Source organism: Dromiciops gliroides, chromosome 1, assembly GCF_019393635.1.
Source record: "Dromiciops gliroides isolate mDroGli1 chromosome 1, mDroGli1.pri, whole genome shotgun sequence".
NCBI classification, from domain to species: Eukaryota; Metazoa; Chordata; class Mammalia; order Microbiotheria; family Microbiotheriidae; genus Dromiciops; species Dromiciops gliroides.
In genome coordinates this window covers 249,376,159-249,399,991 of record NC_057861.1, presented here as the reverse complement: position 1 = coordinate 249,399,991, position 23,833 = coordinate 249,376,159, and the positions used below count along the sequence as shown (strand labels likewise).

The 23,833-nt window shown below is 40.6% G+C and overlaps 1 protein-coding gene across 2 annotated transcripts in view; it reads right to left on the bottom strand.

Annotated features, from left to right (window-relative positions):
• Positions 1–21,913, bottom strand: part of RNF125 (ring finger protein 125) — a 31,743-nt gene extending 9,830 nt beyond the window's left edge. For both annotated transcript variants that reach the window (XR_006354233.1, XM_043979617.1), the window contains exons 1-4: positions 21,548–21,913; positions 13,389–13,542; positions 8,397–8,488; positions 5,026–5,116 (exon numbers count right to left, since the gene is read on the bottom strand). Coding sequence is in view for 1 of the 2 variants with exons in the window: in XM_043979617.1 (XP_043835552.1) it covers positions 5,026–5,116; positions 8,397–8,488; positions 13,389–13,542; positions 21,548–21,714 (504 nt within the window). In the remaining variant the exon portion in view is untranslated. The remainder of the gene's footprint in view (positions 1–5,025; positions 5,117–8,396; positions 8,489–13,388; positions 13,543–21,547) is intronic.
• Positions 21,914–23,833: the final 1,920 nt, after the last annotated feature.

Here is a 23,833-nt window from a genome sequence, read left to right as displayed (position 1 = left end):
GTTAGAGTTCTTAAATCTTTCAAAATTGTTTTGTGTTTACAATGTTGTTGTCTTTGAAAAAATTGTTATCTTGGTTCTGTTCACTTCATTTTGGGTCAGTTCACCAGGATTCTCCATTACATTTCATATAGCATAATTTGTCCAGCCATCTTCCCTCTTAACTTGCCCCCAATCCCCACTTGTTTTCTTGTTGTTTGTGAACTAATTCTACATCAAACTCTGTATGTATTAAATCCTCTTTCGTCCACTTCTGATAAAAGTGAGGTTTATCTTATTCTCCCTCCCTCATAGCCCCCAAAGATAAAAAATAGAAAATTCTACACCCTACTTCTTTTTCTATATTAGCGCATTCCTTTACTATTCCATCTATTTAAGACCTCAAAACAGAATCAATCTATGCCCAGGGCCTCTAATTTTTTTTTTTTTTGGTGAGGCAATTGGAGTTAAGTGACTTGCCCAGGGTCACACAGCCAGTAAGTGTTAAGTGTCTGAGGCCAGATTTGAACTCGGGTCCTCCTGACTCCAGGGCCAGTGCTCTATTCACTGTGCCATCTAGCTGCCCCTATTTTTTCTTATTTAAATTTTAAAATATTATTTGAAAATATCAAGTTTCTCAAAGGACATTTGTTTCTTCTCCATCTATTAGTATTTAACCCTACATAATCATAAATCTCCTAACTGGTTAAATAAATTTGATTTTCTAGATTCCTCCTAATTCTTGTGTTGGTATTTCAAAGTTTCCATTGAACTCTTTATTTTTCATCAGAACTGCTTTGCAAGTCCTCTATTCCATTAAAGATCCATTTTTTTTTCCTCTATAGGATTATTCTCAGCTTTAGAGTATAAGACATTATTGATGGTAAGCCTATATCTTTTGCTTTTTGGAATATTGTATTCTATGCTTTCTTCTCATTTATTGTAGAAACTTTGAGACCTTGTGTGGTCTTTTGGTAACTGAACTGCTTCTTTCTAGATACTTGTAGTAGTTCTTCTTTGATACAGCCTATCTGTTTTTTGCTATGACATTTCTGGGACTTTTCATTTTGGGTGGATTATTTCTAGCTTCAATTTGTCTTCTAAAATGTCTGGGCAATTTTACTTATAATTTCTTGGAATATCATATGTAGGTTGTTTTTTTTTAAAATAATAGTTTTCAAGGAATCCAATGGTCCTCTTAAAATTAGTTATTTTTACACTCATTTATTATAGCCTACTCAGTCTATTATCCTTGCCCCTTGTAACTGAATGGAAAAAAAAAGTTTTCAGCATAAATAAGTATAGTCTAGCAAAACAAATCCCCAAATTTGCCACACTTGAAAAGTTATGCCTTTCTCTGCATTTTAAGTTCATCTCCTCTCTAGCAGGAGGTGTTTGGCATGTGTCATTTTCAGTCTGCTACAACTTGGGGTTTTTCATTGAGTTCATTAGAATTCTAAAGTTTTTCAAAGTTGTTTTCCTCTATAATGTTGTCATTGTATAAGTTGTTTCTCTAGTTCTGATCAGTTTGCATTGCTTCAGTTCAGACATATCTTCCTAGTTTCCACAGAAATTGTCCATTTCATCATTTCTTATGACACAATAATATCCATTTACTATGATTACTGTTTACTACAATTTAATTAGCCATTCCCCAAATAGGATACTTTCTTAATTATAATTTTTAGCTATAATAAAAAGAAATACTATAAATATCTTTGTATATATAGATGCTTTTCCTTGTCATTTGTAGATAATGTAGTTACAGTCACTTTACAAATTTAGAATATATTTTTCTATCTTGTTTTCTATTTATATTATGACACACAGATGTAACTTTCAAAAAGAATCTTTTTCTGATTAAAGGTAAAACCCACAATTTGGATAATTAAAAATTGTTCTGCAGTACTTGGTTATATTGAGTGATGTCTTTCTTGAGCTAGTCACCTATTGCATGAATACATTAGAAAAATTCAGGTTTTAGTTGAAATTTTACATATCTTGTATTTTAGTTCTTTGGTTTGTTACTGTTTCTATTAACAAATAGCATTATTTCTATTCATTCATTCATTCAGTGGGGTGATAAGGGTTAAGTGGCCTTATCCATTGTGCCAGCTAGCTGCTCCCCCATCGTATTATTATTTTTTTAAAAGAAAATTTTATTCTTTTTTTTTTTTTGCAAGGCAATGAGGGTTAAGTGACTTGCCCAGGGTCACACAGCTAGTAAGTGTCAAGTGTCTGAGGCCAGATTTGAACTCAGGTCCTCCTGAATCCAGGGTCATTGCTCTATCCACTGTGCCACCCAGCTGCCCCCATAGCATTATTTTAAGAACTGTTTGCCGATCTTTGTTATAGTTTACATATTAATATTTATTTAAAATTTTATTATCAATTTTCATGAATGATATTGGTCTGTTTGGCATTCAAAGCCCTTTATAACCTAGCCTTCCCCTACCTTTTCAATCTTCTAATACCATACTCCCTTTCCCAACAGGTATTCTTTGGTGCAGTGAAAATTGCCTCCTAGCTGTTCCACAAACAAGACACTCCATTTCTTGACTCTGGGCATTCTCTCTGGCTGTCCCCATTGCCTAGAACACTCTCCCTCCTCTGACTCAACTATTGAATTCCCTGGCTTCCTTTAAGATGCAACAAAAATCCTACTTCCCACAGGAAGCCTGCCCAAAAACCTCTTAATTCCAGTGTCTTCCTTCTGTTAATTATTCATTCTGTATATAGCTTGCTTTGAATATATTGGTTTACATGTTGTTTTTTGTTTTGTTTTGTTTTTAGTGAGGCAATTGGGGTTAAGTGACTTGCCCAGGGTCACACAGCTAGTAAGTGTTAAGTGTCTGAGGTCGGATTTGAACTCAGGTCCTCCTGACTCCAGGGCCGGTGCTCTATCCACTGCGTCACCTAGCTGCCCCACATGTTGTTTTCCCTATTAGATTGTAAGCTCCTTGAGGGCAGGGACTGTCTTTTCTCTCTATTTGTATCCCCAGTGCTTAACGCAGTGCCTAGTACACAGCACTTGCTTAATAAATGTTTATTGAGTTGAACTGAAAGTGTACATATTATTTCCTTTCAATAAAATGTAACCTTTCTAAGGACAGGGGCTATTTTATTTTTGTTTCTGTATCCCCAGGGCCTGGAACATAGGTATGTGATAAATTCTTGTCAACTGATTGATTGATGGATGTTGAAAAGTATGCATTTGCTCAGACCTGCTGATACTTTTGGCAAAGGGTCAAATGAGAAGTTGCTCCTCTAATTTCTATGGCATGTAATGATGTCATTTCATTGCCTAGCACTTGGTCTTTGGCCATTATTTATGTCAAATTTTGTTCGCTCAAGAAACCCTATTTAAGGGCTTCCTCATGAACATCACATAAAGTGATCTCATAATATATCATTTAAGAAATCCCTTGAATTATAGTTTTGTTTTGTTTTTGCAGGGTAATGAGGGTTAAGTGACTTGCCTAGGGTCACACAGCTAGTGTCAAGTGTTTGAGGCAGGATTTGAACTTAGGTCCTACTGAATCCAAGACCGGTGCTTCATCCACTGTGCCACCTAGCTGCCCCCTGAATTATAGTTTTGAGACAAAGAGTGCAGTTCAGCAATGCCCTCCTACATTGAATATAATTATGGAACCAAAATTACTATTGATGATGAGGTACAATGACCTTTCAATAAGACCTATAAGTTCAAGGGTCAGGCAAGGGTGATGAGGTATTTTAATATGATATTTTGGAGACTCTTAGGAACCCAAAATGTTTCTGAGGTAGGCCTTTTGTTTTTAGTTTGTTTCTAGGAGGAAACAAAATCTTTCTATGTAAAATGACCAGTCAATAAACAAACATTGCTGAAAATAGCTAAGTCATTCACAGATCTTCATCAAACAATATTGTCATCACTATGTACAATGTTCTCCTGGTTCTGTTCACTTTACTACACATCAGTTCATATAAGTCCTTCCAGGCCTTTCTGAAATCATCCTGCTTGTCATCTCTTATAGCACAATAATATTCCATTACAATCATACCACAGCTTGTTTAGCCATTTCCTAATTGATGGGCATCCCTTTGATTTCCAATTCTTAACCACCACAAAAAGAGTTGCTGTAAATATTTTTGTACAGATAGCACAAAAATGTCTTTCCCCCCCTTTTTTGGATTTCTTTGGGATATAAAATTATCAGTGGTATTGCTGGATCAAAGAGTATGCACAAATGAGCCAAGTTTTTTTTTGTTGTTGTTGTTTTTTGGTGGGGCAATGAGGATTAAGTGACTTGCCCAGGGTCACACAGCTAGTGTCATGTGTCTGAGGCTGGATTTGAACTCGGGTCCTCCTGAATCCAGGGCTGGTGCTCTACCTACTGCGCCACCTAGCTGCCTCCTAAATGAGTCAAGTTTTAAAAGAAACTGGGAATTCCAAGAAGCAGAGGGGAGGAGAGAGTAGATTCCAGGCATGACGAATAGGCAGTGCAAATGGGAGATGGCAGGTAATAGGCAAGGAACAGCAAGAAAGCCATTATGGCTGGATTGTGGAGTGCATAGTGGGGAGTAATGTATATGAAGACTAGAAAGGTCATAAAGGGACCAAATCATTTAAATAACCAGATCTAACAAGGAGAATGTATGTTTAATGGTGGAGGTCATTAACAGTTACTAGGGTTTATTGAGTAGGAGAGAAGAAATTGTCTGATTTGACTGACAAAGACTTCAGTAGGTTCTAAAGTAGTAATTTTATGACATCAATAAAGGTTCCAGAGTTAAGAATGTATTAACTCGAGGGCAGCTAGGTGGCACAGTGGATAAAGCACCGGCCCTGGATTCAGGAGGACCTGAGTTCAAATCCAACCTCCGATACTTGACAATTACTAGCTGTGTGACCCCAGGGAAGTCACTTAACCCTCATTGCCCCGCAAAAAAACCAAAACCAAAACCAAACAAAAAAACCCCAAACACAACCCTCCCCCCCCCAATCCGCTCATAGGTCCCGTTGAGATATTATAAGCATATAAAGGAACAAAACAAAGCAAAACATACCACTGGCCTCCTTTCTGATCTGTGATAAGTGAGACAGTGGTTCAGCAAGCTATCTTCATCCAACTCTTTCTCACAAAATGGACACACACACCTGGAACAAAATAGAAATACAACCATAGTGTAATGGCCGCTTAAGAAGAAACAGCAAAGTACACTGGCATAGTCAGTCTATCTAGGGGGTCTAGTCCCAGCCCTGACATTGATTGGATGTTACCTTTGATGAGTTACTTAACCTTTAATGTGCCTCAGTTTCCTTAAATGTGAAATGGACATAACCTTTCTTTCCTAAGTTTTCCATAGGCGTATTGAGCAGAACATAATGAAATATAGTCCAAGTATTTTAATATTCCAAGAAGAAAAGTGCGATTCGTGTATGGATTAGCTACCCCAGGCCCAGCAATGTACCTCACCCACCCCATCCTATTTAGGGGAGTTACCTTTACCTGACCCAAGTATTCCCTAATGATTTCTGGATTACTTCTTCACATGGAAAACTGAAATTATATCATCATTAGTTGAATATATAAGGAATAATATGGCTTAAGGCTTAAAGAGTATGGTGATCACATTCAAGATGGCAGCTGGGCATAAAACCAGATACCAAAAAGGGAACTGTAACCCCTCCCCAAAGAAGGACTTCAGATTCTCTAATCTACAAAAGTACACTGTTCTCGGAACATGCCCATTTTCAGCAATCCATTCATGTTGACTTAATAGAATTTCAAAAGGTAATATGCAGACAAAATGTACTTTTGTTTTAGAAGCTCATTTCATTTATTATTAATTCATTAAGAAGTGAAATCCAATTTACTGTAGTTTCTGAATGTAAAACTGGCAGCTACCAAGCCCTGCTCCACACAAAATTCATTCTTTTAAGACTGTTATATTCCTGAAAAGATGAACAGCAGATTTTTTGAACTGAGTAAAGGCTTTTGCTATTTAAATAAACAACAGAATAGGGAATCCTTTTATAAAGAGACACATTTATTGTAATGCAAATAATCACTCAAATTTCTCTGTACTTGTAAGCTTAAGTATTCTTTTTTTTGTGTGTGAGGCAATTGGGGTTAAGTGACTTGCCCAGGGTCACATAGTAAGTGTTAAGTGTCTGAGGCTGGATTTGAACTCAGGTCCTCCTGAATCCAGGGCCAGTGCTTTATCCACTGCGCCATCTAGCTGCCCCTTAAGTATTCTTAAAACCAGAACTCAGGCCAATTCCCCAGGTGGTATTAAGTGTGATTAAAAAAGTAGCTGAAAATTTTTTTTTAAAAAAAAAGGAAAAGAGGGGCAGCTAGGTGGCGCAGTGGATAGAGCACCGGCCCTGGAGTCAGGAATACCTGAGTTCAAATCCGGCCTCAGACACTTAACACTTACTAGCTGTGTGACCCTGGGCAAGTCATTTAACCCTAATTGCCTCACTAAAAAAAAAAAAGAAAAAAAGGAAAGAAAAAACAAGGTAGCTGAGTTAATGTTTTGACTTTTTTTTGCTTCCTGGCCAAGAAGCATTGACTTCTCAACAGAACACAACATGCAGGGAAGGTTTATGGCTTGTACCACTTCCCAGATGGTGAAAGAATCCAGCCTTTTCAATTATTCTGACAGATCTAAACCACTCTTCCTAATCAACAGAGGAAACGAGATGGATTTTCTTTGAAAACTGTTCTAAACCCAATTACATCTCAACTGCCAAAAGACTGCCTGAGGAGGAAAAGACTCCATTCAGAAGGAATACTCACCTAATATTAAGAATACTGTATGGCATCTAGGATACCAACCACTTCTCAGCCTTTTCTATGAAAAGGAAGCGAAATGTAAGAGAAGTGACTAGGGAAACAGGGACTTTATGAGAAGGGAAGAAAAAATTTTAAACTATGATCTGCAAGATGAAACTCTGGGTCAGAATAAAGTCAGAAAGTTGAGTTCTGCATTCTATTTCTGGTTCTTCCTCCATGTAACATTTTCCTCTTGTGTAAACTGAGAGGGGGAATAGATCCAATCTTTACACTCCTTAAAGGGAGTTTACAAAATTTTGTTAGAAACTGGACACTGGGACAGCTAGGTGGCGCAGTGGATAGAGCACCGGCCCTGGAGTCAGGAGGACCTGAGTTCAAATCCAGCCTCAGACACTTAACATTTACTAGCTATGTGACCCTGGGCAAGTCACTTAACCCCAATTGCCTCACTAAAAAAAACAAAAAAACCAAAACTGGACACTGGCAGCTAGGTGGCGCAGTAGATAGAGTTCTCAGCCTAGAGTCAGGAATATATGAGTTCAAATATGACCTTATATACTTATTGTGTGACCCTAGACACTTTGCCTTGCCTCAGTTTCCTCAACTGTAAAATGGGAACAATAACAACACCCGCCGTGTAAGACTGCTATGAGGATTTAATGATTTATAAAGCAGTTAACATAGTGCCTGATGCATTGTAAGTGCTATGCAAATTCTTAATCCTTTGTCTTCCTCACCAAATTTAGCCAAATGATTAATTTTTTGGGAGGGAGGGCAGGGTAATGAGGGTTAAGTGACTTGCCCAAGGTCACACAGCTAGTAAATGTCAAGTGTTTGCGGCTGGATTTGAACTCAGGTCCTCTCGAATCCAGGGGCAGTGCTTTATCCACTGTACCACCTAGATGCTCCCTAGCCAAATGATTACTAATAGCAAATGTCATAGTTACTTGATCGTAATCATGCCCAACAGTCATATAACTCCTTAAGTTTTGCTTTCCATGAAGATTTTGTTGTTGTTCGGGTGTTTTTATTTAAGTCTGACTTTTCATGACCTCTTTTTGGGGTTTTCTTGGCAAAGATACTGGAGTGGCTTGCCATTTCCTTCTCCATTTTACAGATGAGGAAACTGAAGCAAACAGGGGTAAGTGACTTGCCCGGTATCATATAACTAGTAAGTGTCCAAGGGCATATTTGAACTCAGGTCTTCCTTACTCTAGGCCTGGCGCTCTATCTACTGTGCCACCTAGCTGCCCAACAAAGAAGATATCACAGGCATTACTATCCTCATTTTATGGATGAGGATAAGGCTTATGTAACAGAATGCAAATTGCCATAACATTTTTAAAAAGATGATTTGAAATTCAATAAATTAAGATCATTAAAATCTCTATAGGGGGCGGCTAGGTGGCACAGTGGATAAAGTTCTGGCCCTGGATTCAGGAGTTCCTGAGCTCAAATCTGGCCTCAGACTTGACATTTACTAGCTGTGTGACTCTGGGACCTGAGTTCAAATCCAACCTCAGACACTTGACACTAGCTGTGTGACCTTGGGCAAGTCACTTAACCCCCATTGCCCCCCCCCCAATTTCTATATTTATAACATTCATTTATAGGTTTCGTGTTACTGAAACATTTTACCTTGTTACTTCCCCAAGCTCTTGAAGAGGTCCATATTTCTCTATATATTTCTGACAAGCTCTTATATGAGCTCTCATTTCACTGAGACATACCTATGTAAAAAAAAAGAAATAGAAATAGATTTTAAATAAGTCCATTGTTGCAAGGAAACTCCTACAAGTTTTTTTCTTTCTTCCAAGTTTATGACTGTCTTCATGTTGCTTCACAAGAAGCCACACAATAGAATGGAAAGCACAATACTTTGGGCATCAGGAGATCTGGGTTTAAGTCTCACTTCTGTTGCTGACTGGTTACATGACCTTAGATGAATCATTTATCTACTTGAGCCTCAGTTTCCTTTGCAAAATGAGGTATTAGACTAAATTATCCCCATGACCCTTTTGAGCCCCATGAATTGACTGCACTTTATGAATTACTCTGAGGTTAGATCTTTACAAGAATGCATTCATGCTTAACAGCACGATTTGAGACAATAGACTATTAAAATTTTGAAAACTTTGCTTAAAAATTAGAATGACCTGGGGCAGCTAGGTGGCTCAGTGGAAAAAGCACCGGCCTTGGATTCAGGAGAACCTGAGTTCAAATCCAGCCTCAGACACTTGGCACTAGCTGTGTGACCTTGGGCAAGTCACTTAATCCTCATTGCCCCACAAAAATTAAAAAAAAAAAATTAGAATGACCTAATGCTCAGTGTATCACTTTGATCTGTTCATATGTCTCTTGAAAGTTAATAAATTATGTAGTCATTTTATACTTTTCATGATGTCATTATCCAAAAATGGATTTTTTAAAAAGAAGGAATGGGCAACAGCAAATGGATAGAAACTTTGTGCATGCACTCCTGGGCAAGACAGAAATATGCTCAATATCAATATATGAATTCACAACACATGCCATCGTAACTTCACTAAGATTATACTCAAAGGAGGGGCAGCTAGGTGATGCAGTAGATAAAGCACCGGCCTCGGATTCAGGAGGACCTGAGTTCTAATCCAGCCTCAGACACTTGACACTAGCTGTGTGACCCTGGGCAAGTCACTTAACCCTCATAGCCCCGCAAAAAAAAAAAAAAAAAAAAAGGAACTCATGACACAACCCCTCCAAAAAACATCCAAATAATGCCATAGGAAAATGCCCAGAGCAGCAAAACTCACAGAAGAATGTGCTGAAATCATCTTCTAACCAAGAACGGCTTGGAAGGTCAGAAGGAGGGAGCTGCTGTGCTGATACAGGAGTTGGGCCCAACCCCACAGTCACCCTGACACAGATCCAGTCCCAGGAAGGGCTCACCAGAGAAGCAGACCCCCCAGAGCCTCTGAATCAGCTGAAGTGCCAGTGTCATCTAGAACTAAGCTCACAGTCTGGTGAGTGGGCTGAGCCCTGGGCAGGGGGGAGACTACAGGGTTTTATGCTGGTGCTGAGGCAGAACTTAGATTTTACACCCCTACTGAGAACCAGGAGGTAGGCTCTAGCAGCAGTGGCCCAGGTGGGGGAGGGGCACAGGCTCGTTGGAGCTAACAACCACAACACACAAAGCTGGTTGATTGGCAAGTTGGTCTGGGGTCATCTAGGACCAGGAAACAGGCCGGGGAGGGAAGAACCTGATTCTGCTTAAATCATACCACCTGGGACTTCTTAAGCTTGGGATACTGCAGCCTGGAAACAGTGCCCCACTTTAAGGAGCTAAAAGTCAAGTAAAAGAAAGGCAAGATGAGCTGACAGAGAAAGGTGAGGACCATAGAAAGTTTCTTCAGTAACAAGGAAGACCAAGGGGCACCCTCAGAGGAAGATGTCAACATCAGGGCCCCTATATCTAAAGCTTCCAAGAAAAATACAAATTGGTCTCAGGCCATAGAGGTGCTCAAAAAGGACTTTGAAGATAAAGTTAGAGAGGTAGAGGAAAAAATGGAAAGAGATCAAAAGAGGGGCAGCTAGGTGGTGCAGTGGATAAAGCACCAGCCTGGGATTCATGAGGACCTGAGTTCAAATCTAACCCCAGACACTTGACATTTACTAGCTGTGTGATCCTAGGCAAGTCACTTAACCCTCATTGCCCTGCCCCCCCCCAAAAAAAGAGGATTATACTCAAAGGATGGCTAGTGCATTTACAGTTGGACCAGTCAACAATAAAGAATATTATGGATATCCTAGCTCTAAGGCACCTGTTGCTACATAACACAAATTTGGATAAATGTTTCATTAGGTACTGATAACATTTTGTGTCAAAGGAAGCTTGGTACACAAAGCTGTGGTATAGAGATGGGCTGATTCTGTGCTATCCTTTCATCAAAGCCACAGAAGTAAAACCTCAAACCCCAAATCCATGATGTCAAAGGATGTTGCAATTTCCTGACAAGGCCGAATTAAAAAGAGATGGTAAAGACAAAACAGATTCATGTTTTCCCCATATACATGTCAGAGACAGATACAAAAGCAGGGGAGGTAGGGAGAAGAGAATCTGCCTGCCTCAAAACAGAAGTTTTGTAGAATATTCAACACCCAACCAGACACTTCAATGCCTTACAATTCTTCTGTTATAAAATTAGACCACACTCTTTTAATTTAAACTCTGTATCAACAACATAAACTTCACTCCTCTTGTTCACTTAAAATTAGGGCTCACATACTGAATAATCAGTATTTGAGCATCTATCATGTGCTCTGAATTGTGCTAGCTAGTAAGTATGATGCCTAAGGGTCTGACACTCTAGTTGGAGATACAGGATTGAGCCTGAGATAATTTTCTTCAACAGCTGTCATAAGTTCACAGCTACATTATGTGATATACACACTATGAGAGAGCTATATCACCATTCAAAGAAAGGAAAGGTTTAGGAATCAAATATCTTTCATAGGGGCAGCTAGGTGGTACAGTGGATAGAGCACTGACCCTGGATTCAGGAGGACCTGAGTTCAAATCCAGCCTCAGACACTTGACACTTAACTAGCTGTGTGATCTTGGGCAAGTCACTTAACCCTAACTGCCTCACCAAAAAACAAAACAAAACAAAAAATGTCTTTCATAATGTAGCCCAAGATCACATTAGGTTTTTTTGGTTGTGATGTCATACTGTTGACTCATAGTAAGCTTGTTGTCCACTAAAACCCCCTGGACTTTTTCAAACTGTTGTCCAATTATGCATCTTCCATTGCATACTTGTGAAGTTTGTTTTGAACCCAAGTATAAGGTTTTAAATTCATCTTATTGGATTTCATCTCATTAGATTCAGCTCAATACTCTAGTTTGTCCATATCTTTTTGGATCTTAGCTGTCATTCAGTGTGTTAGCTATTCCATCCAGATTTGGGTCATCTGCAAATCTGGAAAGTATGCCATTTGCACCTTGATCCAAACCACTGATAACAATGTTAAATAATAAAGGGCAAAACATAGATCTCTGGGGCTTTCCATCAGAGACCTAAGTGAACATTGAACTATTAATACCTATTTTTTTATTCTGTCTATTCAACCAATTCCGAATCCATCTGATTTCATGATTATCTTGCTCAATGGTATCTAACTCAAATCATATTGCTGCATATTGACTTTGAAAACCACAAATTAACACTGTATTGTATTTTTATTCATTTAAGAATTTCCAATCATACTTTAATCTGTTTCTGGGTTGACAGGAGGACCACAAGTTTGGCACCTCTGGTCTAGCCCACATTTCTCCATCTTTTCCATTAGAATAATATGGTACTTTACCAGATGCTTTGCAAAAATCTAGATAAACCAAACCAAATCTATAGCATACTCCTGATCTAGCAAATTAGTAACCCTGTCAAAAAGAAAAATAAGGTTAGTCTGGCATGACCTGTTCTTGATGAAGCCATGCTTGTTCTTTGTATCACTGCTTCGTTTTCTAGGCATTCCCAAACCACCAGTCAAATTTATTGGCTTATAGATTACACACTCTATCTTCCATCTTTTTTTAAATTGGAGCATTTGCCCTTCCTTAGTTCTACAGTTCTTTTCCTATTCTCTGAGATCTTTCAAGTATTACTGACAGTGGCCTGGCAACCATATCAGTATTTGAGGATGTAGTTCATCTGGGCTAGGTGATTTTAATTTTAATCTAGGTGGCTTAGAGAAATTGAACACTTATTAAGCAAATACCATGTATCCAGCACTGTGACACGAAGCTAAAAATATTCCAAAACCCCAAGGAGCCTATATTCTACTTAGATAAATAACCCATAAGTTGATAAATACAAATGTGTGTCTATACAGATACAGACACACATGTTAATATCAAAATGATTTTAGGGGAGGGATAGGGAAAACACTAACAAAGGAGAGAATCAGGAAAGGCCTTAGGTAGGAGGTAACATGAGCTAAGTTTTGAAGGTAGATGAATCATCAGAGGTTAGGAAAGAAAGCATTCCAAGCCTGAGACAATCTGTGCATGAGCATGAAAGCAGGAGACAAAATCACATATAGAACAAATAGGTTAGTTTGACCAGAAGGCCAAGTGAATGAAGGAGAGTAATGCACAATCAGAGTGGAAAGATCAAAACAGACTGGGAAAAGTTTTAAGTTGCCACACACAGAGGAGTATGTCTTATTTCTTAGAGGCAAAAAGAAGTCATTGCCCTTTTTTGCTGAGGGGAATGATGTTACTGAAGCTCTCTGCTTTGAGAATATTGATTTCACAGCTGTTTGGCTGATGGATTGGAGATGGGAGACACCAGAAGTAGAGATATTATTTCTAAGACTATTGCAATAATCTAGGCAAGAGATAATGAGGGTGGGAACTGAAGTGGCAGCCATGTGACTAGAGATGTGGATTCATTGTGTAGCTGGAATTAAGAAGAGTTGGCAATTAATTGGACATGGGTTATGAGGAAGAGGTAAGATGGGTTTGGAAAACTGGAAAAACGGTAGTGTCTTCAACAGAAATGAGGTCAGAGTGAGATCTAGTGAAACATAATGAATTATGTAAAGGGCACAAGGGAAGTACTTAGCTAGGAGTTACTCAGTGATACATACCTGAGTGTTACACTCTGTGCAGTTCTGGTATACTGCTTTCATTTTCTTCATTATATCAATTGCGGGAACTCCTTCTGAAGGAAGATATGCCCGGCAGTAAGGACATGTCCACTTACTGTTCCTTAGGCTTGTAGAAATACAGGAACGGCAGAATCTACCCCCCAAAAAACCAAAACATATCACTTTCTTCAAAAGGTTTGGCAAAGTTTTATCAATTACAGCATTCTTTTTATTTTTTTTCCACTCACTTGGACTTCAAAAGCTTCACACAGCATTTTAGACTCCCAAGAAGAAAATTTCCCCTTCCAACAGCTCTGTTTTGAGGACATTGGACATCAACTAGACTGCACTGTAAGTATAGTTTGAATGAAAAAGCAGTCTACAGACTTGAAGCAAAATCATCTGGATGGAAATATAGTCAAATGGGGATCTTTAGTACCAAAGCTTTTTCATTGTGGCTTAACTTTTCCCTCTTCTCTTCATCCAAGACATTAGGTAGATAGATTTCTTCTTGCCCTGTGGGTTCTTATTTTGGGTATGAGAAAATGCAACCCTTTAATACCAATAACACTACAATAAATAAATAAAATTTCCCTAATGGAATATCAGCTCCTTGAGGGGAGGATATATCTTTTTGCTCTTATTTGTATGCCCAGTGCTCAGCACAGCACTTGGCACACAGTGAGTACTAAATAAATGCCTATTAACTCACTGACTGAAATATATGATACAATTCTTTTAATTAGTTGTGCCCCAAATTATAAGGTAGACTAATAAAATTACCTCTATTAAAAATGTTTTAAAGGAAGAAATATTTTTTATTTATCCAGATTTCATATTTAATAGTAACCCTTATTGAAGTCTTAATAGAATCAAGGAATAAATGAATATAAAATCTTTTCATATCACTAAACATTGAATATTACAGGAATATAAAATATGGATTCACAGTACATATATATAATTTACAGTATATATTAAATATAGGTGAATGTAGGAATTTTCTATATATTTCTTTCTTTCTTTTTTAAAGTGAGGCAATTGGGGTTAAGTGACTTGCCCAGGGTCACACAGCTAGTAAGTATTAAGTGTCTGAGGCCGGATTTGAACTCAGGTACTCCTGACTCCAGGGCTGATGCTCTATCCACTGCACCACCTAGCTGCCCCTTATATATTTCTTTATAACAATCACATGAAAGTATTAACACCCCCATTTTACTGGTAAGGAGATCAATATTTAGAGTTAAGTGGGGGGCAGCTAAGTGGCGCAGTGAATAGAATTACACTCTCTTGCACACAAAAGCAATTAGAATAAGATAGTCATTTATTTAGGGGCAAGTGAAGGGAAAGGAAGGGAAACCAAGACAGAAATCATTGGACTTCTCATGGAGAGAAAGGCATGGCACAGAGAGAGCGGCTCTGAGATACCAATCTCCTCGAGCAGGAGACAGGCAGATACTTTTATAGAGGACTGATGGGGGCAACCATCTGACTGTGGAAAGTTCCCTTAGTGAGGGAGGACCATCCCCCACTAGTGATGGCTGGAGGAGTTGGGTGAGGGGTGGCTGCAGATCTCTCAAGCCATCTCCTCAGGACACACCTAATCTTTTTTGTTTGGGGTTTTTTTGGTGGGGCAATGAGGGTTAAGTGACTTGCCCAGGGTCACACAGCTAGTAAGTGTCAAGTATCTGAGGCTGCATTTGAACTCAGGTCCTACTGACTCCAGGGCCAATGCTTTAACTACAGAGCCACCTAGCTGCCCCAACACACCTAATCTTATCTCCCCAGGGTTGAAGGAGACTAGAATGAAGGGTGGAGGTCTGGAAACTAGAAGCTAGCTCAGTCAGATCTGATTCCACTTATCTCTTTAGGTGTGTCTGTCCTTTAGTTTAGCTTCTCAAGAAGGTTCCTTGGGGGCAGCTAGGTGGCACAGTGGATAGAGCACTGGCCCTGGAGTTCAAATCCGGCCTCAGACACTTAACACTTACTAGCTGTGTGACCCTGGGCAAGTCACTTAACCCCAATTGCCTCACTAAAAAAAAACACAAAAAAAGAAGGTTCCTTGATGTAACCCCAGAGAACTTCTGGGGTGCTCTGGGCCCATAACATTACTATGCTTGGGGAGAAAGGTATTTCAGAGAGCCATGCCTTCTCTCCATGAGAAGTCCAAGGATTTCTCTCTTGGTTTCCTTTCCCTAGCACCTAAATAAACTATTATTTTATTCTAATTGGATTTGTGTGCAAGAGGGTATAATTCTTTTTTTTTTTTTTAGTGAGGCAATTGGGGTTAAGTGACTTGCCCAGGGTCACACAGCTAGGTAAGTATTAAGTGTCTGAGGCCGGATTTGAACTCAGGTACTCCTGACTCCAGGGCCGGTGCTCTATCCACTGCGCCATCTAGCTGCCCCGGTATAATTCTTTAAAGAGGAATTCCTAAGGATCCCGATCCCAAACCCCCATCTATTTCCCCCATAACCCTATTTTTCTTCTTTTTTCTTTTTTGCAGGGCAATGAGGGTTAAATGACTTGCCCAGGGTCACACAGCTAGTAAGTGTCAAGTGTCTGAGACCAGATTTGAACTCAGGTCCTCCTGAATCCAAGGCCAGTGCTTTATCTACTGTGCCACCTAGCTGCGCCAACCCCATAACACTTTGAAACCCAGTCTCCTAAAATGTAGGCAATATATCCAACTTTCCCCTCTTTATCAATAACCCTATGACGGTACATTCATTTTCTCTCAACTTTCTCATCATTTTCACTTTATCAGCAATCTCCACTTTATTGAGTAGAATCAGGTCCATAATAGCCATTCTCTATGCTTGCTTTGGGAGAACAAGTCATAAATGTATCAGATGTTTTCTTCTTCTTTTTTTTTTTTTGCAGGGCCATGGGGGTTAAGTGACTTGCCCAGGGTCACACAGCTAGTAAGTGTCAAGTGTCTAGGCCGGGTTTGAACTCAGGTACTCCTGAATCCAGGACCGGTGCTTTATCCACTGCACCACCTAGCTGCCCCCTGTATGTTTTCTTTTTAGCAGAAAGAGATCTGGATGTGCTGGGGATTACCTGGTAAATCAACAAGCAAAATGCTTCATTCTGAGGATTCAATGAGGAACTAGCAAGAAGTTCAAAGTCAGAAATCCACAATAACCTAGGCAGAAAAATTTCTGAGTTGGGGATCCAAAGCCAACTGAGGTTCACATAAAGCCAGAGAGAGCATCAGACCAGGGACAAATTTCTCCAGACAAAGAATGAGCCTGAGGCAGCATAATTGTTGGGTAGCTGAATGCTGGTCACAATTCTTCCCCTCAAACAACTGAAGACAATGCAGCTGCTGGCCAGGATAGGCCATCACAACAATGTAAATGCCATTTTTTTGTGATCTACCACCAGTAATTTATCATCCATTTCCTCTTTGCACCCCTAAGTAACAATCAGTTTTGACCAGATTTGGATTGATAACAAGAGAAGATTAACGAAAGAAGGGGGGAAAGTCTCATTTGTACTTCTACACTTTCTGTTTTAAGTTAAATTGAACCTAAGAAACCTCCAAGTTTAGGCAATACAAGCAGTTGTTCATTCTGGTGAAAAAATTTTGATTGTGGAAGGGAACCAAAAAAGTTTGCCAAAAGGATATGGAAATTCTGTTCACAACCAGAACAATGATCACAGCTTTGTCAAAACAGAGAATGGGAAAGCTGAGGGAAGGAAAATTGTGTTGGTAGTAATGGACAGTTTTATGACTTTTTCCAGTTGTTTGGATTCCCCCCAACCAGAACAGAACAAAGAGAAAAACTGAGCAAAAAGATGAACATTTTGCAAAAGAATCAACAAGAACCTTGCAATCTGAAAATTCCTTTCAACTGAAACACCGCCAATGAAAGAGAAATATTGCCAAAGGTGAACTTTAGATGATCTAATCACTCAAGTAACCAGAATAATAATGTGCAACAGGTAACATCTGTAAAAGTTCCAGGTTATTCAGTCCAGTCCCAAAAAGTAACCTCTAAGCCTAGACAGTTCATTTGCATGTAAATACATTTAAAAGCATTAACCTCGCCCCCCCACAAATCCAGACTTTTAAAAAAGTTATCTTTTATTGTTCATTATCTTATTCTTTTATATATAAGTTTGCCAAACAACACATGAGATGAGTAAGACCTGTGGCTGCTGGGTGGTGCAGTGGATAGAGTGTAGTATTTGGAGTCAGGTAGACTTGAGTTCAAATCTGGCCTTGGACATTTATTAGCTGTGTGACAAGTCACTCAACCTCTGTCTGCCTCAGTTTTCTTATCTCTAAAATGGGGATAATAATAGCACCCACCTCCAGGGGTTGTTATGAGGACAAAGTAAGGTACTTGTAAAGTTCTTTACTAATCATAAAGGGTCACATAAATGCTAGCTATAACTATAATTAAAGGCTTTAGACACTAAGGGTGAAGTTACCTTGGGCAAATCATTTGAGGGTCTCAGAGCCTCAGGTAACTGTCTGAGATATCAAAATGGGTTTCACCTCCCAGAGGCAAAGAATTCCCCATCACAAATAGTGTATAGGCATCAGGAAATGTTTAGTCATATCTCAATTATGGTTAAAGATGGCATTTCACTATAAACATACTTTCGAAATATACTATATCACTTTTAACCCTTCCCCCAAGCCAAAAGCATTACAGTTCTAGTGTGTATGTATCTCTCAGGAAAACATGCCCATGATACAATATACAAAGGTGAAAAAGATTCTTACTACATCTATAGGCCAAACCTTGGGAATTTTTTCAGCCTATTTTTGTAAGTTGGGGGAAGGAGGAGGGAAGAGGGAGCATAGATCTCAAATACTTCAAAGTTTACAAACTAAATACTCTATGGAACATGCCCTTTAAGAGTAATTTAGTGGGGCAGCTAGGTGGTGCAGTGGATAAAGCACTGGCCCTGGATTCAGGAGGACCTGAGTTCAAATCCAACCTCAGACCTTTGATACTAGCTGTGTGACCCTGGGCAAGTTACTTAACCCCAATTGCCTCACCAAAAAAAGAAAAAAATAATAATTTAATTGTACATGCTATCAGAACTTTGCTTAGATATTACTAGCTCAATAAAAGGCCAAACTGGATCAATCTGTCTTTCCCCCGAAATCTCCAATTTCTCACCTTCACCTTTTTTTTTCAGGCTTTTTCCTGAGCTGGGAGCCCCCTCTCAAGATGAATTGGTATTCATAGTCTAAAACCCAATTTAAATGCTAGCTACACCATGAAGGCTTCTTTCTTCTTTAGGTAGTTAGTAAGCACCTTTCCCCCTAGACTTTACCTAGCTTTGCCTCTGCTAACAAAGTAAATTACAAGAGATTAGACTCATTAACAAAAAAATTCATACATTCATAATTGAAGCAATGGGTGGGAGTGGCAAAGAAACCCAATATAAGTTAAGTCTTCCTAACCATTGGAGCTATCCCAAAATGGAATGGGGTCTTCCTCACTAGGTTTTTGAGCAAAGGCTGGATGTTGATTCTTGTTAGGCATGGGTTGGACTAGAACATACCCCCCCAACCCCCCACCCCCAGGTTCCTATCCAATCTGGAGACCTTTATGTGCCTAAATCAGTTGGTTGCATATCTCCCTCTCTAGCTAAAACACATGGATAGCATATGTTTTTATCCTTCTTTGTGACATGGGGCTCAGGATAAATCAGAAGTTTCTCCTGTGAGAAGCAAAACCAAAGATGAGCAGATAACAGGACAGACATATCGAGGAATCAAGGGACTATAGTTTAGATTGACCAACTAGTTATCAGGACAGACACACCTGAGAAGTAAAGGGAGATAAAATTCTACATCGGGAAAGACAATTAGGCGTGGGTACTACCTGACAGGAGCTAGGAGACAGAGATAGCCCCAAAGGTCAGAGCCTTCATTTTAAAAAAATTCCCCTGGACTCTCAGGAATATGACAAGCACCCAAGCTTTCCCCACCCCACCCTCACAAGGGATCTTTCCAATCTTCTATAAAAGCTTTTGCCTTCCTTCTGTTCTGAGAGGAGGATGTTTCTAAACCACCTTCCTGGGGGTGAAGTCTTTGACTTCCCACTAGGTCACTTTCTCTAGCACCCGAATAAAAGACCACTTTAACTCTAATTAGGCTGTGTGAAAGTGTAATTCTTTTTTGAGGAATACTAAGAACCACCACCTCTCACAGTGACATATGTATTCCAAGGGTTTAGCAAAGTGCTTGGCACAAAGTAAGCCCTTAACTAATGCTTTCTGATTGATTGTGATAGTGGAGTTTTGGTGGTGGAATGAAGTACTATGCTTTGCACAATTGTTGAGTTGCATGCATCTAAGCACTAGTAGAGATCCTAGGTTTAGACCTGGAAGAGAATGATCTTAGGTCATGTAGTCTAGTCTCCTCACTTTAAAGATGAAAACTCTGAGGTTAATTGATTTGCTGAAAGTTTTAAAGCCACACTTTATGGCTCCAAATCCACTTTTTGCTGCTGTTCAGTGGTGTCTAACTCATGACCCCATTTAGGTTTTTTTTGGCAGAGATACTGGAGTGGTTTACCATTTCCTTCTTCAGTTCGTTTTTTTTTTTTGCAGGGCAGTGGGGGTTAAGTGACTTGCCCAGGGTCACACAGCTAGTGTCAAGTGTCTGATGCCGAATTTGAACTCAGGTCCTCCTGAATCCAGGGCCAGTGCTTTATCCACTGCGCCACCTAGCTGCCCCCTTCAGTTCGTTTTACAGATGAAGAAACTAAGGCAGACACGGCTAAGTGACTTTCTCAGGGTCACTCGTACATGTCTGAATCCAAATTTGAACTCCGTAAGATGAGTCCTCCTGACTCCAGGCCCGGCACTCTGTCCACTACGCCACCTAGCTGCCCTCTTTCCAACTAAAGAGCCTACGAAATGCCAAAAAATTCTAAGCAATTCCATTTCTTGTCTGGGCCGCTAGGTGGCGAAGTGACTAGAGCGACGGGTCTGGAGTCAGGAAGACCCGAGTTCAAATGTGCCTTCAGACGCCAGCTAACCAGCTGTGTGACCCTTGGCAAATCACTTAACCTCCATCACTCTCAGTTTCCTCATCTGTAAAAGGAGGATGATAATAACACCTACGTCCCAGGGTAGCTGTGATATGGGTTAGGCTCTTTGCAAACCTTAAAACGCTATATATACACTAGATTACACATCAAGAAAGTAATCACGATCACAAAGAATAATGGACTCATAAAGATCAGTTTGAATAAGTAGTTTGAAAAAAGAAACCATTTAACTCATACTTCCTACTGAGCATTTTTTCCCCTTCTAAAGCTAGGAGACCTTGACCTTCCAGTCACTTTGTTGCTACATTTAAAAAGACTAAATTCCCAGCAGGATGCCTTTTCTTTCAACTACCAAACCCCAGCCAGACTTCATCCTAACTTTAACAAAGTAGCAACTCCAGGGACTTGGGCACTACATCAACTTTACCTTCAGGCAAAGAAGGGGTGGGGAGGGGGGTTGGGGTTTGACGAGTCAGTTGTTTTCGCCTGGGGAGGAAGCGCTGTGGGCGTTTCAGGACACGTGCGCAGCCCCAACAAAACGCAACGCGTCAGGGTGTCGGGCTGGAGGGAGGCATAGCGCCTGCCCGGCTCTGTTTACTTGGAGAACTGCGCTTGGTCGCAGCCGGCCACTTCCTAGCTGCATGGTATAGTTGGGCTCAGCCACTGGCAGAGACAGTTGCCCCTGTCGATCCAGAAGACAGCGACAGTCCATGTGCACCCAGAATCGAGCGCGGACCCGGAGCTGGGCTGCCTAGCTACCGCGAGCATCCTCGCTAGCCCCAGAGCACCGTCTAGCGGGACCGGACCGGCCACTGACCCACTAACCTCCAACGGAGACCCCGTTGCTCAGTTTTGATTTAGACGTAAAAGTAGCCAATTGTGTCTCCCAATCCTTGTGCCACCTTCAGACAGGGCATTTTCCCGCAGCCGAGACCCGAGCCATCCAGGTTTTACAGTGCCACACCTCCGGCAGAAGCTCCTACTCGCTGAACCCGGCTTTACTAAGTTAAACCTCTTAATGCTTACCATTGACCTAGAATAGCCCCCTTCTTCCTTCCACCTAGCTTCGCTCCGGTCCGACGGGCACCCGCAACAGGAGTCTCGCACCCCGAGTAGCTCACCCTCACTTACACGTGGCCACAGCGGGTCCGTATGGGCTGATGCAGGACTTCGAGGCAGACAGAGCAATCGAAGGAGGTGATCGGCAGCTCCACTTCACTCCTCCCGGGCAGGGCTGACGGTGTGGCCCTGCTATCCGGGGCTGTTCGGCCGCTGTCACTGCTCAGCGCGGAACCCATCGCCTCACTTCTCTGTTTCCCAGACAGCTACTGCTAAACTGGGTGCCTTTGGTTCAATTGCTTTGTTGTCCTGCGGTTAAGGAAGGAAGTCCCAGCCCAGCTGGGATCGCCGCCTCCCTGCCCCCACAGTTCTGCTCTCCGAGCCAACCTCCGCCCCTTCTAACCTTCCAAGTGCAGAGTTCGACTGTAACTCGGCCAGTCAGAAATTATCATCTTCCCCCAGCTACTCTACACTATAGGGAGGAGGCAGCTGCAACAGCAGCAAATACTGCAGTGTCCTCCCCTCCCGGGAGGCTTGAAACCTGAAACCCAAACTGTACAAAGGGATACCAGCTGCTTGCTGTTAGGTCTTCCTCCCTCAAACCGAGAGAAAGCAGGGATGGGAGCCCTTTTTTAACCTTCAGATTTCTACTCTGTTCACTGCATCAGGAATCCTATTCAAGCTACGTTCAGGCTGTTTCCTCGTCCCAGAAATATACAGCCCTTAACCACAATGGGAGGTTAAAAAGGTCTAGAGGCAAACAATTTAATTGCAATTTAGCAATGAGATGCTCTTCTCCTGAAACTAAGGTTCAGATTAAGAGTCTGGATGGTTTCTGCGAGGTTAGACTGCAACCAAAGGGAGATACTATAAAGCCTATACTATAAGAACCATATGCAATATAGTTCTTAATAAACCCATTAGGGGGCAGCTAGGTGGGCAGTGGATAAAGCAACAGCCGAGGATTCAGGAGGACCCGAGTTCAAATTAACTTGACACTTGCTGTGTGACTCTGGGCAAGTCATTTAACCCTCAATGCCCCCGTAAAAACAAACAAACAAACAAACAAACAACCCATTAATTCTCAAAACTATTAAAATACCCACTGTATAGTAAAATGTTAGTTATTTGAAGGGAGTGACTAATTTTTTTTATTGTGTATCCTCAGCACTTAGCATTCTCCACTGTATGCTCTATGTAAATTTTTGTTTCATCAAATCCCATAGAGGAATGCTGGAATAAGGAAGATGGACAAGTTTAAATAAGACAATTCTTAGGTATTCATGAAACTTAAGAGTCTATGGGGCTAAGATACAAATGGCTCATTCTTAGAGTTTGTTTTGTTTTTTGCAGGGCAAGGAGGATTAAGTGACTTGCCCAGGGTCACATAGCTAGTAAGTGTCAAGTGTCTGAGGCTGGATTTGAAATCAGGTCCTCCTGAATCCAGGGCCAGTGCTTTATCCACTGTGCCACCTAGCTGCCCCTCACTTTTAGAGTTTGAAGGAACCCCAAAGGCCATTAAATTGATCCTCTATCTCAACAAGAATCCCCTCTATAAAATATCCATCAAATGGGCAGCCAGCCATTATTTGAAAACCTTTAAATGAGGGAGAATCCACTACCTCCCAAGGTAGCCTGTTGGAATCCAACCATTAGGATATGGAGCCTACTTCAAATGAAAAAAAAATCTCAAAGTGTTTAGCACAGTGTCTAGCACATAGTGGGTGTTATATAAAAGCTAGCTAGTTATTAGCTAATTCTACCCTTAGTTCTCTCTTCTCCAGACTAAACACCCCCAATTCCTGTAAATGATTTTCATTTGACAAGTTCTTCAGGCCTTTTTCTTTATATGTTTATTCTGTATATATATTTGTATTTGTATATATGTATGTGAGTATACACACAGGGCAGCTAGGTGGTGCAGTATATAGAGTACTGGGCCTGCAGTCAGGAAGACCCAAGTTCAAATTTGGCCTTAGACACTTACTAGCTGTGTGACCATGGGCAAGTCACTAGCTGTGTGACTGTGGGCAAGTCACTTTACCCTATTTGTCTCATTTTCCACATCTGTAAAATGAGTTGGAGAAGGAAATGGCTAATTGCTCCAGTGTTTTTGCCAAGAAAACCCCAAAAGGGGTCACAAAGAATCAGACAGCACTGAAAATAGCTATATAACAATAACAACAATACACACACATACATGAAGCTGCTAGATATCACAGTGGATAGGACTCTGAACCTGAAGTCAGGAAGATCTGAGTTCAAACTCATCCCCAGACACTAGGTGTGTCCCTGGGCAAGTAACTTAACTTCTGTGCCTCAGTTTCCTCAACTGTAAAATGGGGTTAATTATAATAC